Here is a 15,235-nt window from a genome sequence, read left to right on the forward strand (position 1 = left end):
TTAAAGCAACAGATATTACGTAAGGCTACATAGTGGAGAAGTCTATGGTCCTTAACTCATTCATGAAGCATCTGAGAGCCCCTCCCTACAAGACAAAAGCGTTTTTGAATAATTTGGTTTTTCATCTTTTGCAGAAAGCCAGGAGAGTGGAGGCCCTCCTGACCTCCTGAGGCAGGCTGTTCCACAGGGCAGGGGCCACCACAGAGAAAGCACGAGTATGGGCTGCTGTGATTTCGCCCATGTGCAGGGTGCCACCCGCAGGAGACCCTGTTCAGATGAATGAAGTTGCTCTGGAGGAACATAAGGAGGGAGGCGGTACCATAGGTATGCTGGACCAAGACCACAAAGAGGGAGGACTAAAAAACCAGTCAATCAAAAAATATTGCTAATTAACTACAGTTATATGTTGGCAGTGAAACATCCTATTACATAAAAGGTGAGCCGTATTGGCACTGACTCACCTTTTATTCATGTGTAGCCACAGTCCTCCGAAGCCTCTGCAGCCTCCGAAGACCCCGTAGCAGGTCGGCTCCACCCTCCCCAGCCTGCCCACCTGCCAGCCCTCCCCAGCCCTGATCCAAGCATGGTGGAAGCGGGAATGCCCAGTCTGCCTGCCGGCCCTCGCCTGTACTAGTCTGGGCTCAGAGGCAGCAGAATGTCCGGCCTGCCTGTCAGTGCTCCCCAGCCCCAGCTTTCTAGAGTCCTTTGTATTTTTCCCCACAAAAGACTTTGTTGCTAGTATTGTATAATGCATTCGGCTCCTTCAGAGAGGGAGAGAAAATGTAAGAAAAATAGAGCTTTTTGATATAATTTGAGACATTTATCACAACTATATAAGTGCGTGCCCTTTTCCAAAAGATATGACTTAGTTTCTTTGATTATTTCATATTGGTTTAACATCAGTAATGAGTGAGAAATATATTGTTTTGGTTTAAATTAATCTATTCTAAGTCAGCAATTATTTATTCAGCAGCTAATTATACTATGATGAATCAGTCTTTCAGATGCCACAAACCCCTCTATAAGGAAGGTACTCTGTTGCAACAACCATGAAATTAGGTTCAGCCATGTAACTATGATCCTTTGCAATAAATACATAGGTATTTTACATTCGGTGTTAATGAATTTAAAAATAAAAATCAGCTGTATCTTAGGAAACTTATTTTTATATTTTACTTTGTAAGCTTCCATGAGCACCTTGGGAGGAAAGGTGGCTCATAAATGTTTTAAATAAATAAAAGTAATAATAAAATGCACGTCATTTCTCAGGAACCCATAACATGTCGTTTAGTAACTGAAAGGATGGCGGTAGAATTGTATCTTGCTTAAGATAACTAAATACCTTGAAGTTGCTGTGGCACTTTTCCTTCCTAGAGACAATAAAAAGTCCAGGATTTCTATTTTTTAAACTCACCTGGAGAAAGGAGGCCCAAAAAGAAGCATATGGTGAGGAGTGCCTTCATAGTAAAGATGAGAGGAAGAGCCAAGGAGGACTCCGAGCAGAGGGAACGAACCAAGGCAGCAAATGTTGCACCAAAGGGCTCAGCTAAAGAGCTTTAAAAACCCAAGCAGAGAAACTCCACTGCAACACCTGGAAATGAGCTCAGTGGGATACAAGAAGGACTTGTACTCAAAACAGTACATTTTGCTACTCTTGGCAGCAACTGAAATTTTCTTCTAGCACTCCATGAATTTTTGGCAAACATCCTTTCCAGACTCTGCCCCAGGTGCTGTTTCTCCATACTGGATATGGGACCATAAGCAGTCTGATGCAGATTGTGTTGTATAAATTACTCTGTCCGTAAGGCCAATTAAATGATGTTTGTCTTGAATAACACTCCCACTCCTTTTGATCTACAGTTGAATCGAAAAATGAAAGTGGCTTTTCTAAAGTAGGTTAATAGAAAAGGTGTGTGGATTGAGAAAATTTTCATTTAAGTTTCGCACCCGCTATTTCCAAACAAACTGTTTACCATTAGTGGTGTTTTCGGGGAGGGGGGGGGGGGATGCTGATTTTGCTCAATTCATTTAATTTTTTTGTTATCATGAGATTGCACCAATGAGACCTTTGAGGCTCTTTGGGGCAGCTGGTTTTTGTTTTAACAAGCAGCAAATTCGCACTGACCACAGTCCTCAATCTAAAGCACTGATCCACCGAATTTCATTTTCTAAGTGATGATAGTGCCAATAAATTATTAATCTTTCCATTCTGATGTTCCCTTTTGCTGCCAGGTTTCCTTGTTCACCTTTCTGGAAGCCACTTTAACAAAATGAAATCATGATTTCCAGGTGTATTTCTGGCTCGTCTGTCACAAGTGCGAGATGATAGTGCTACTGGAACAAAAGTGAAGAGTCTGGAGGAATGGATTGTTACCCTTCAAGAGATGAAAGACGGAGAAGATTTCATCAACCAAAGCCTTCAGTCTCTGCAAAGGGATGGGGACAATAAAACAAAATATTTTCCTAATAAACCTCCTCAGAGAGCGACAGCACGAGCCAGAAGGCACAGAGCAAGATGGCCTGGAGCTGAGAAATTGACTCCAGGCCTTGCGGCTGTGGCAGACTCACTGGGACATGTACACCAACAAGGAGCAGGAGGAAGCATGGAGCTACAAACAAATAACATTTGAAGGAAAAACAAAAAAAAACTTGGTGATTGGTGACTCTCTGCTGAGAGGTATAGAATGCTGTGTGTTCAGGCCTGACCCCAGGGCCCGAGAGGAGTCGCTTGCCGGGGTGAAGATCAAAGATATCAGAGACCAGATGACCAAGCTAGTCAAACCAACAGACTTGCACATTGGTGTCTTGCCCCCATGGCTGCAAGATGGAGAAGAGAGACAAGGAGACAAGAAGGGAAGTCTGTGAGACAAGAAGGAAAGAAATCCCTAAAAGGATTAGTCTGCCCTTCAAAGGGATAGTTCCATACCAGATTTTTTAAAAGATGGAAAGATCCTGATCCTTTTGTATCAAAAGACTTGGAGCGGAGTTGTTTTCCACTGCCCCAGTAGCTTGGACCAGAACGAACAGATTGAAATTAAATCAAAAGTGTTTTCACCTAAACATTAGGAAGAACAATCCTTTTATAAAAAAAAAAAATTATTGGTGAGTACATAGTACAAATTCAATACATACACTCCCCATCTGACCTAATTTATTTCAACCCCCACCCTTTCTCTCCCCCTCCTTATAGACTTCCAACAGCTTTCCAACCCTTAACCTATCTTATTACTTAACTTATTTTCAATTATATTCAATCCTGACAGTTAATGCGGTCCCTCAATGGAACAGGCTTCCCTGGGGAGTTAAGGGCTCTCCTTCTTTGGAGGTATTTAAGTTGAGAGGGCCATCTGACAGCAATGCTGATTCTGTGAACCTGGGAAGGGCTGAATCCACATGCCCTTGGCACGTCCCAGCATTGTGCTATATGTTCGCTAAACACCCGGAAGTATAGCGTCTTTCTAGCGCGATTTCTGAAGTGTGCTAGAAAGACACTATACTTCCAGGTGTTTAATGAAAACACTGGGAAGCGCCAAGGGAATGTGGATTCAGCCCAGATCATGAGGGGGAGGGCAGGAAAAGTCACATCAGTGCTTAGTTCTCATGGTCTCTTCTTACATGCCCAGGGTAAGGCCAATCGCCACATTGGAGTCAGGCAGCCATTTTCCCCAGGCTAGTTTGGCTAGGGATCCTGATGGTGTTTTGCCATCTTCTGGGCATGGAGCAGGGGGTCACTGGGGCAGCTGGGGGGGTAGTTTTGAATTTCCTGCATTGTGCCGGGGGTTGGACTAGATGACCCTAGAGGTACCTTCCAATCCTATAATTCTATGATTTTATGACAGTGAAAAGCATTTCTTACAACTATTTTTAATTTTTTAAAAAAAGGTAATTCAATCTACCCGGAGGTGCTCTGGACTGGACCTAGGAACTTATGCTTGCAAAGCAGTTGAGGAATCCACTAAGACAACAGATGTTGAATCAAGGGACTAACCAGGAGAGATGTATGTGCCACAGAGAGGATCTCCAGGGCAGCACCTGGAAACTGGCTCAGAGTGGGACCACAAGTGACGCCTGACACAGGTTGGACACTTGCCAGCTTCCCTCAAGTTTTGATGGGAAATGTAGGCAGCTTGGAGGAATGTTGGACAAGTGACAGTTGAAAAGTCCATTGGACAGCAGTCGGAAAGTCAAGCTGCAAGACCAGGATACCTACATTTCCCATCAAAACTTGAGGGAAGCTGACTAGTGTCCAACCTGTGTCAGGCATCACTTGTGGTCCCGCTCTCAGTGGGATATGGGAAGGTCTTGTAATCAAGATTATGATCAGAATCATTATGATGGTGTAGAAAGTCGCACTCCATGAAAATTTGGCAAGCATTTTGATAAAGATCAGAAACATTTTATTATACATGTAGTGACAGCGGCAAGAATTCTACTAGCATTTTATTGGAAAAGACCAGTAATACCCCAGCAGGAGTGGCTAATAGCGAAGATAATGGAGAATGCGGAACTAAACAAACCAAGTTTACTAATGGTAGGACAAATGGAAGAAGACTTTGCTGCACCATGGACCCCCTTTTACAACTGGATGAGAAACAAATAAAAAGACTCGAATGTAGTAATTATATGAAGGCAATATTGCAATTTCTTACTAGCAATCACAGTTAAATGATGAGCAGTGTGGAAAATGTAGATAAGCAGAGTGCTGTTTCAAGCAGAATGTATGATACTTTTGTCTCTTGTTCTCCCTCTTTCTCCTACCCCTAATGGAAAAACTAATAAAAAAATGAAAGAAAAAAAAAGAAAATTTGGCAAGCATGTTTTGCAGACTCCATCCCAGGCACTGTTTCTCCAGACTGGATGCTGCACCATAAACAGACTCAAGCAGATTGTGTGGTACATCATATAATCTTCTCTAGGGACAAGTCAACAACGCATGTCTAGAATTACCCCCTCCCTTCTGCCCCCCGCCACTTTGGTGTACAGTAAAATCCAACCACAAAAGCCTTCGAGCAGCTTTTCTAAGGTAGGTTTACAGTGCAATGCTAAGCAGAGTCAATGGGATCAGGTGTGTGAAACTTTGCTTAGACCTGCACTCTGAATGGCTCTTTTTAATAAAGTTTTTTAAGGTCATTCCTCATCTTGGGAGTCGTCTTCTCTGAGGGCCTTACAGAGGGCTGGGGGATCTTGTGCCAATCACTCTCTCCTTTTTTTTTTTTGCCAATCATTCTCTCCTGTCCTGCCTCACAGGGTTGTTGTTGTGAGGATTAAATGGAGGAGTGGAGTGTGATGCATATGGCCTTGCGGTCCATGGAATAATGGCAGGACAGAAATGTGCTCCAAATAGAAATATAGCCAAGCATTCTGTGGTCCTTGATGTCCTTTGAATCCCATTTTATTTTATCTTCATGGTCCCCGCAATAATCTCTTGGAAGTTTACTTTGAGCTGGTGTGGGATCTTCTGCCGCAGCATCACAGAGAGTGGCTCAATTCGGTCACTAATCTCCCGTTTGCATGAAGCCGGACTGGGTGTACAATAATACTCAAATTCCCATTTCTTCTATCTGTATCCTCCCTTCTGTTCCCTGACACATGAATCATCTAAGAAACACACACACGGAACATGCTGTATTTGACATGCCAATTTATTTGGATCATTTTGATTGCGACTCAGTGGAAATGTATCCTGCTCATGAGCTTCAGCCTCTAAACCCCAAGGTCTTCTCTCCCTCCCAGCTTGTGCCCCGCACCTCCACTCGCTACAGAGAAGGCAGCCCAGGAGTCCTAAATGTCAGCCCTTCCGTGTGCCAATCACTTGGTCCCCAACTTCCTCTTTCTTGTCCAAGAATGGTGGATTCCGAAGAAGAGAGGGATGTGGACTCTCCCATCTACACTGTCAAGTATTCAATGCCATCGATACACCGAATTCCTTTGATGTTGAATTTCGTTTCACCAGACGATACACTCTCCATTGGAAATCTAGCAGTGCACATGCTTGGTGTTCCACATCCTTGGATAAACATATTAATTGCATACCCTAGAAGACCTGAGAAAGAAAAAACACAGTAACATCAGTCTATTTTTTCAAGGTCCTTGAGAGTGGCATTGATCAGAATTGCAGCTCCCAAAGCCAAAAATTTCCGACCAGATGGGGATGTTTCTCTTCCTTAATGGTTCAGTCCTATACTTCCAGGCCTCCAATGAATTTCCTACTTTTTGTATTCTTTGTAAGAGTTTCATCAAGGCCCAGGCCCCTAGAGAGGTAATGCTGCCAAGGGGAAGGCAGGGGGTCAGTCGGAACTCAAGGAATGGTTAATTTCCAAAAATCAGACAGGGAACCAGTCCTAGGTCTACCGCAGCCTGTCTACGGGCATTTGGAATTTGACCCTTAAGAGCTGCATCCAAGAAACCAGGCATGAATATCAAAAGGAAGAACAGATAGAAACTGATGCAGAGTCTTTACTTTAAAAGATTCAGTGCCTGGCATACTCCGCTGGACCGAAACAGCTATTGTTTCATGGACTTTACTTCAAGCTCACAGTTGTCAGTGATTTTAAAATATTTAATTAAAGACCATGGAGAGCTTCACCATAACCACTGAGTAGCCTCCAAGAGGAGCGCAACCCAATTGACTTACATTGTCATACACAAAAGGTAGTGCACATACTTAGAGCTAGTTTGATGTAGTGCTTAAGAGTGGTGGGACTCTAATCTGGAGAACCAGGTTTAATTCCCCTACTCCTCTGCTTGAAGCCAGCTGGGTGACCTTGGGTCAATCAGAGCTCTCTCTCCTACCACACAGGGTGGTAGTCGTGAAGATATAACAACATACTGTTTAAACCACTGTGAGTGGGCTTTTAGTTGTTCTAAAGAGTGGTATATAAATTTAATGTTGTTATTATTATATTATTAACCATTCTGGCTCTCAATCGAAAACACACACATGCACCAATCAACTCTGTGAATATGGAAAGCAATACTGCTCACTTATTTTCATCTCTATGACTCCCTCAACACATTTCGTCTCATCACCAGTGCAGATCATCACTTTCCCCCCTTCTGTGCAGTTCTCGGAATCCAAGTCAAAGCAGGAGGGGCATAGTATCTGATTGGGAGGATGTTCCACAGGCTCTGACACTGCAAAAATCAAGACAGTATATGTTCCATTCCACAGTTCCATCCCACTTTTTCTTCGTTTTTTAAGCAATTTCATTTACAAATCAAAATGAACAGAAACATAAAAAGGAACAAGCCAAAAGCCAGGTTTAGACAAAAGCAGTGCAGTCTCAATAATCCAAAGAACTGTAGAAATCAGAGTGAATAGGGAGATCCAGGTTAGAAAAATTCCACATAGTCATGGTGGATCTAGTGAAGGGTCCCCAACAAGGTGCCCAGGGGCACCATGGCATCTGCTCAGTGTTTATAGAAAGTGGGTGGTGCCAAGGAGGGCTCTTGCCCAGCAGCCCTTCAGATTTGGCACTGAAAAGCTGATTGTATGTGTGTTTATATGTTTTATTGAACTATTATATATATTCTATTAAAGGTTCTTTTAATGTTCAAATATTCCAGTGTTTTCATTTTCACCGCTTTGGAGATCCTCTTTGAGTGGAAAGGGAGCATAAAATGTTTTAAATAAATACAAAAAATAAATGAGCAGTGGGAATTAAAATAGCATTCTCTCAGCTGTAGCAGCAACAACAGCGTTTGTTTTATTCTATCTTGCCTCTTTCTCAGTGTATTTTTTAATTAACCCTCTTCTCCTCTGCACTTGGGCTTCCTCTGGATGTAAGCCTTTGCCTGCTGTGGAAAACATTTTGCGTTCGCTCCCACTACCCTGTTTCAGAATTGAACAGTTGAGAGCTGCTGTATCACAGTGGTTAAGTGGTTCGGCTGCGAATCAGCACTCTACTGGTTCAAATCCCACTACTTAGAAATTATTTATTATAAATGTGCACAAATAAAGGTTAAAAACAAATTTAAAACATAAGGCTTGGATGGCAGGCTACGTGCGTGTGAGACAACTTGCTAAAGCATTCTCAATGTACTGGTAATGGTACAGTGCAATGACCAGCACAAACAGTCCATGGCACAGTACAAAAACTGACTTGACATGTTTCAGCCCTAAGGCCTTCCTCGGTGGCCAGTTGTAAACTATTTATAATCAAACACACTCAGACATACAGAAACCAATCCTGAAATGTCCCCTGAGTTTTATCTAAAGCTCTAGCATTGTGTGATAAAATACAAATGTTGCAGCAGACCTGGACTGCGCTCATGCAATGCTCTTCATTTGTTATTGCACTCTGCGGCTTGGTTTCCAATGCATAAGGGTGTGTTACATCAATTTGCCATAGACATAGGGTCAAGCTACAAGTGACGAATGACCAAGTGGAGAGCAAGTGAATGGAAAGTGAACAGGGAAGAATACATGTGAGTCTGTCGTATGGTCGAAGGCTTTCACGGCCGGAGAACGATGGTTGTTGTGGGTTTTCCGGGCTGTATTGCCGTGGTCTTGGCATTGTAGTTCCTGACGTTCCATTGTAGTTCCTAGCATTCCACACCCGGGGAAACTCTTACAGGATGACTCAGCTCAACCCCACCCCTCCTGAGTAGATACAAAGGACCTACATCTTTTCCACACTGTGACACTGAGAGATCTCTGTCTTTTGGTGCTACACCTCTGAAGATGCCAGCCTCAGCTGCTGGCGAAACGTCAGGAACTACAATGCCAAGACCACGGCAATACAGCCCGGAAAACCCACAACAACCACATGTGAGTCTGTTCACTTACCAGGCAAGTGTCATTCGTCACTTGTACCTTGACCCATAGAGCGGCAGATTGTACCATACCATGGTCTGTCTGTGTACCATTGCACAGTACCATCATCTGTACACTGAGAATGTTTTAGCATACACATGTAGCCTGCCTCCCAGGCCTTAAGTTTTAAACTTGTTTTTAACCTTTATTTGTGCACATTAATAATAAATACTTTCTAAATATATTTTATTCTAGGTTGTAACTTGACCCCTCTATTTTTTCCCTTGCTTGTTTGGGTTGAGTTTGTGGGGACCTTTCCCCACACCCCCTTTTTCTTCCTTGTCGAATCCCACTACTGCCATGAGCTCAATAGGTGGCCTTTGGTCAGCCACTCGTCTCAGCCCCAGCTCCCCAACTGCATTGTGGGGGTAATAATAACATTAACTTGTTCACTGCTCTGGGAAGGGCACTAATCTGTCTAGAAGAGCAGGATATAAGAACAGTTATTATTGCCCACAGGCTCTAAAAGGATATAGACCCTCGTTCTAGTAACTCTCAGCCTGAACTACCACACAGCATGGTTGTAAGATTTATTGTTAGAAAGAAGAGGAACATTTGCTTCCCTTAAGTGTTCTAGATACCTCTGCCATATCATTTCAGAAATAAAGTAGACATTTTTGTTTAAGGTCTAGCAGTTGTAAGCAGAGGTGGGCTAAACCAGTCTCAAGAGTGCAGGGCCGGATCGAGGGAGGGGCAGGGGGGTAGTCTGCCCCCAGCGCTGCCGAGGAGGTGGTGTCGGGCGCAGCTGCCAGCCACTGGGAACACGTGGGTGGCAGCACGGGCGGCCTCCAAGCCCCCTGCACTGCCTTTTGCCTGCCCCGCAGGACAGGGGGTGGCCAGCCACCCCTTGTCCTGTGGGGCAGGTGAATGGTGTGGGTGGCCTCCCAACCCCCCGTGCTGCCTCCACCAACTCCGTAGCACACCAGGGCACCCGGCTTGCTGCGCAGGCAGCACGCTCCACCCTGTGTGATGAACTCACGGAAGTGACATCATCACGCAGCACCGGGAGCGACTTGGGTTGCCCTGGGCACCGGCAATCCTGGATCCAGCCCTGCAAGAGTGAAGGACTTACCTGTCCCATAACAAATGTCCCCAAGTGGGGGCTTTCGTTTTCCCTGTAAGAATAAACAGCAAACATTTCATATAAAGGAGAGCTTTCCCACAGATATAGAAGATTTTGAAGAAAAATCCAGCTACTCACGAGAGACATTCACGTTATTGCACTTGTCACTGAAGCAGCACTCACGAATGGAACGGAAGCGCCCACCCTCTTCTGTTTGCATGCTGAATTGGGTGTCCAAGCAGTCTTGGGTCTTACCACATCGCTTGGCAGGAATGAGTAATTCTGGTAAGAATTCGCCTGTGAAAAGGAATATCAGATAGATATCCTTTCTAGTTTCTTAGACCGGCAACATTTCAAGACAATCATCTTTGCTTACCTTTCTATGCCAGAATTTTGAGGATATGGATTGTGGTACTTAACGTTTTTGCTTTTAGACAAAAATCATTAAAATGCTGGATGCAGCATTGTTAGTATCTTTGAACATTGATCTCTAAATTGTGAAAATAGATCCAGTGGTGAACATTTTCATAACTTCATTTCAGCCCCAAATCACAGCCTCCGGGATATCTTTTTCAATGGTTACATCAAGGAGTGCTACCCCATGGCTGCAAACTTTGAGAACTTCCTATGGGTGGAGCCTGTGAAAATTGCATCAGTGACTCCAGATGCCATTTGGGATAAAAATTTGGAAATGACATGATGGTCTACTGCAATACTGAAGAAGTATTTTAGCTGCAACAGATCAGGGCCAAACTATTAGCCGAGAACAGCAACTTCTGTCTAATTCTCAGCAACTTCTTGAGTGGCAGGATGCCATTTCACACAATGTACCTACTCACAGCTCCACTTCATTTGCAAGCGGTTGGGGCAGGTATTCCGAGCATGATGATGTTGTGTCACCTTTGCTCTTTGACAAGAAGTTAGCAGAAGAGGGAGGAGTTGTGATCTGGGGTGTGTTGCCCGTTCTAAATTCATTCCCATTTCCCCAGGAAACTAAGGATTCTCTTGTGGAGGACAGATCATGAAATGAAGACAGATTCATATATTAGAAGGTGTTACTTAGTGGTGGTTCAGTCATGCATGTACCTTGATTGATCACTCCTCCTTTGAAAACTCTTGGCTGAGAACTGCAACTTTCACACACACACACACACACACACACACACACACACAGGGCCAAGCTACAAGTGACGAATGACACTTGAACAGCAAGTGTATTTCTCCCTGTTCACTTGCCCTCCACTCAATCCACTTGCTGTTCAAGTGTCATTCGTCACTTGTAGCTTGGCCCACAGTCTGTGCAATGTGCGTGGCATGTGAGTTCCCTAGTAGGGGTTCAGTTTGTATGAGTGCAGGGCCCAATTCAGACTGGGGCCTTGGTGTGCAAGGAAAGGGGGCTTCAGCCTTCTCTCCCATGCCATTTTCCTGACCTGAAATGTCTTCAGGGTTCTTCTTTTTTCCTTACCGATGCTCCAACTGATTTCGGGGGGGGGGGGTACACAAAGGTTTCATTGATGGGGCAAATATGACTCCTTCAAAGTCAATCAAGTTCAGGTAAATACTATTGTCAAAGAGCGTAAGCAAGCTCTCCCCCTGTGCCATAGCCCCGATCCCAAATGAGCCCTCGTACATTAGGGAATTGAGTCCCAAGTGGGGAAATGGCAGGCGCATGTCTGACAGTCCTCATGGCAGAGTTGGACCTGGCCCAAGAACTGTGCATCCTGCGGTTAGGGGAGCTAAAGCTCTGCAATTGAAGCGGCAGATGGAATTAACGTGAGGTGAGATCAAATTCTGCAGTGCCTCATTTATGTTTACAACATACCCTTTTATGCCGAAGGGTCTACTTGGACAAGCCCATTGGGGAAGTTCTTCTCACTTACCCATTTTGACATTAGATACGGCCGAAACACAGGCATCTTGGTCATCTCGGCAGCTCTTAATTTTTGGTGTTGCGCACTCCTCTCCCGTACAGGAATAGCATTCCATCAGTGCCACTGCAGGCAGGAGAGAGATGTTGATATTGGTCGCAAAACCTCACTGCTCTCTGTGTACGTCGCACTATACTTGACAAATAATATGAACATTTCCAGACAAGAGACTCCAATGATACAACATTTTTTTGCTGTGCAGAAATTGGAATTTTCAAGGGGGGGGGAAGAGAATGAAAGGTATTCTTCAGCTGTTTCAAGGTGGTTTTCCGTGATGGTCAGCATGATGATGGAATTGTGTGTGAAATTGCCCTTGCAGCTGAGGGCCAAGCTACACATGACGAATGACACTTGAACGGCAAGTGGATTGAGTGGAGGGCAAGTGAACAGGGAGAAATACACTTGCTGTTCAAGTGTCATTCGTCAAGTGTAGCTTGGCCCTCAGATTCTAGAGGAAACAGGGAAATTGGCTTTCTCTCCTTTGTTACCCATGGTTTCCCTTTCCCATCTGTTGTATATTGAAGCCCCCCGCCCCTAGGCACTGTATTCTCATGTTACCCTCAGGATTCTCTGCTCACTCCGTTTTATTTTTTCTTCTTTTGAGGAGCATGGATAACATTGCTGACTTAAAATGCAATACCGTTTTAAAAAGGTATTAAAGAATCATTCTATATAGGTGCAGATGCACTTCCAGACGATTCCCTACCCCATGTCTAGAGGGTAGGCTGGTGTGTGGATGATTATCTTTTGTTAAAAAAAATTCCATGAGAATGGGTAACACTGCATCGGAATAATGTAAGAAAATTTTAAAGCCTGTTTTTTTAAAAAACCCATGTACACAAAGAGGCACCTCCAGATGATCTCTTCCCCATTCTCCCTGCCTGAAGACTGAGCTGTGGTGATTCTCTGCTCTTATGCTTATTTCTGCAAGAGCTGCAAGGGACTGGTGCCTTGCAGCCTTCAACAATGCAAAGAGTAGTTGACTAGCGCTTAACCCAAGTCCTACGATGGAGCTGCTTTCCTCTGGGACTCTAGAATCTGTTCCAGCTCATATCTTGGAAACACTATTTTTAAAATGGTTTAAAATAAAGCAGAGGTTTTTGGTGGATGGAATGAACAGAATTGTTAATTAGCCTGTGCACTATCGAAGATGATGTCATGTGGACGCATGAAAAAAAACGCGTGCATTGGATGGCTGCAACTTGGAAAACACTTTGTGTGAAAGCCACCTTGGTGAGAGAAGGGAACTGCGCCTATTGGTTATGTATCTGCACTTCAATCCAGCTATCCAACCATCCATTCATCCCATCAACAAAACATGGAAGAAGACGAGAGAGCCAAAAGGCATCCAGTGTGATGAGAATAGATGAAAGCAAACAGAAGAATTTAGAAGTGCCAGAAGAATCAACTTGCCCAATAAGACAGAATCTCCCCGCCCCTTCTGTGAATCAGATTTCCAGAGGAAGCTGATATTTAAAGTATTTTGTTATAAAATTAAATATAGAGAGTTTTAATATTACTTAATCAGGAATTATCTATAGGCTAGATGGCCATCTGACAGCAATGCTGATTCTTTGAACTTAGGCAGACCATGAGAGGAGAGGGCAAGAAGGCTTACATCAGCGCTTAGTTCTTGCGGCCCCTTCTTACATGCTCAGGGTAATGCTGATCGCCACTTTGGGGTCATGAAGCAATTTTCCCCAGGCCACTTTGGCTAGGGATCCTGATGGCGTTTTGCCATCTTCAGAGCATGCAGTAAGGGTCATTGGGTGTGTGTGTGTGGGGGGGAGGTAACTGTGAATTTCCTGCATTGTGCATGGGGCTGGACTAGATGACCCTAGAGGTCCCTTCCAACCCTATGATTCTATGATTCTATTCTTTTATAATTCTTTTAAAATATTGCTAATTAAATACAGTGAGATGTTGGCAGTAAAATGTATTGTATAATGCATTGGCCTCTTCCAATCCTGACCACATCTTGAACACCCACAGAAAGGCAGAGAAGACTTAAGAAAAACTTAGTTTTCAGATATGGTTTGAGACATTTCTCAAAAGAATACAAGGTAAGTACATTGCCCATTCACAAACGCAATGACAGTTTCTCTGATTACTTTATGTTGGTTTAACATCAGTAATTGAGTGTGAAATACCTTGTTTCAGTTTAATTTAATCTATTGTACATTGGCAGTGATCTATTCAGCAGTTAACTACATTATAATCAATCCGTAAATCTTTCAGATTCCACAAACCCCTCTATAAGGAAGGCACTCTATTGCAACAACATGAAAATGGGTTTGGCCATGTAACTATGACGCTTTGCAATGAATAAATTTGCCATTTCATTTGGGATTAATGAATTTAAAAATAAAATCCAGCTGTATCCTAGGAAACTATAATGTTCACATTTTACTTTGTATGCCTCCTTGAGTACCTCTGGAGAAAAGGCATCTCACAAATGTTTTAAAGGAATAAAATTAACAAAAAACTCTAGGTTGTTTTCCACAAGCCCATGTGGAACTAAAGAGACAGTGATAAAATTGTACCTTGATTAAAGTGACTAAATACCTTGAAGTTACTGTGGCCTATTCCCTTCAGAGGCAATAAAAGTTCCTGGCGTTCTGGTTTTTAAACTCACCTGGAGAAAAGAGGCCAAAAAGGAGACATGTGCTGAGGAGTGCCTTCATACTAAAGAGGAGAGGAAGAGCCAAGGAGGACTCCAAGCAGAGGGAACAAACCAAGGCAGCAAATGTTAGACCAAAGGGCTCACCTGGAGGGCTTTATAAGCCAGAGAAAGGAGCTCCAGGCAACACCTGGAAACTGGCTCAGTGAGATATGGGAAGGGCTTGTAAACAAGATGGTACATTTTACCACTCTTGGAAGAAACTAATTACTTTCCGCTTCCACAACAGGGCTAATCACTGATAAAATAAATTTCACCATCAAGCGACTGCAATGCATCAAAGACTATAAAGACTTTACAGGGTTGATAGGAGAGTTCAAATCCCTCCCTTCTGTGGAGTCTTCCATTAAAGATTTTAGATTTTTCTGCAAATCTAGGAATTTTTCAGGTGTGTAAGAAGATCTGTCTTGTCCATTCATGGCTCCAGTTTCTGGATTTAAGCATCCTCAAATAGCAGCCACATAGCTATCCTACCAGATAATTCTCTTAGCATCTTTCTGACGATGCACATGGATCCTGGTCACCTGCACGGGTGCACCAGGATAAAAGTACGCCATGGAACACCGCCTCTGGAGGGTGCCGCTGGTGGCAGATGGCCCGGTGAGTCTGCCCAGCCCTCTACAGCCAATCCTCCCCAGACCCTCCCTTGCCCCTCTACCTGCCAATCATCCCCAGACCGCTCATGCCTCTCAGCCCTCCCCAGACCCCCCTTGCCCCTCTACCTGCCAATCATCCCCAGACCCCTCCTG

The 15,235-nt window shown here is 43.9% G+C and overlaps 2 protein-coding genes across 2 annotated transcripts in view; one reads left to right on the forward strand and one right to left on the reverse strand.

Moving 5' to 3' along the window:
• The window catches only part of LOC129342973 (uncharacterized), an 87,134-nt gene that overhangs the window by 2,588 nt on the left and 69,311 nt on the right, over window positions 1-15,235 (forward strand). The window lies entirely within an intron of this gene.
• LOC129342970 (phospholipase A2 inhibitor NAI-like) lies at window positions 5,886-14,539 on the reverse strand. Its single transcript, XM_054998927.1, has 5 exons — window positions 14,442-14,539; window positions 11,759-11,872; window positions 10,017-10,175; window positions 6,985-7,134; window positions 5,886-6,043 (listed from the first exon to the last, which is right to left on the reverse strand). The coding sequence occupies exons 1-5, from the start codon at window positions 14,488-14,490 to the stop codon at window positions 5,886-5,888; spliced, it is 630 nt and encodes a 209-aa protein (XP_054854902.1). The 5' UTR covers window positions 14,491-14,539.

This window comes from Eublepharis macularius, chromosome 15 (assembly GCF_028583425.1).
Source record: "Eublepharis macularius isolate TG4126 chromosome 15, MPM_Emac_v1.0, whole genome shotgun sequence".
NCBI lineage: Eukaryota > Metazoa > Chordata > Lepidosauria > Squamata > Eublepharidae > Eublepharis > Eublepharis macularius.

Excerpts from the sequence above, each read along its gene's own strand:
- LOC129342970 (XM_054998927.1), bottom strand. The coding sequence starts at position 14,490 with ATGAAGGCACTCCTCAGCACATGTCTCCTTTTTGGCCTCTTTTCTCCA. Across the intron at positions 11,873-14,441 it reads TTTTGGCCTCTTTTCTCCAG|TGGCACTGATGGAATGCTAT; the intron begins GTGAGTTTAAAA and ends TCCTGCCTGCAG. Across the intron at positions 10,176-11,758 it reads CGTATCTAATGTCAAAATGG|GCGAATTCTTACCAGAATTA; the intron begins GTAAGTGAGAAG and ends TCCTTTTCACAG.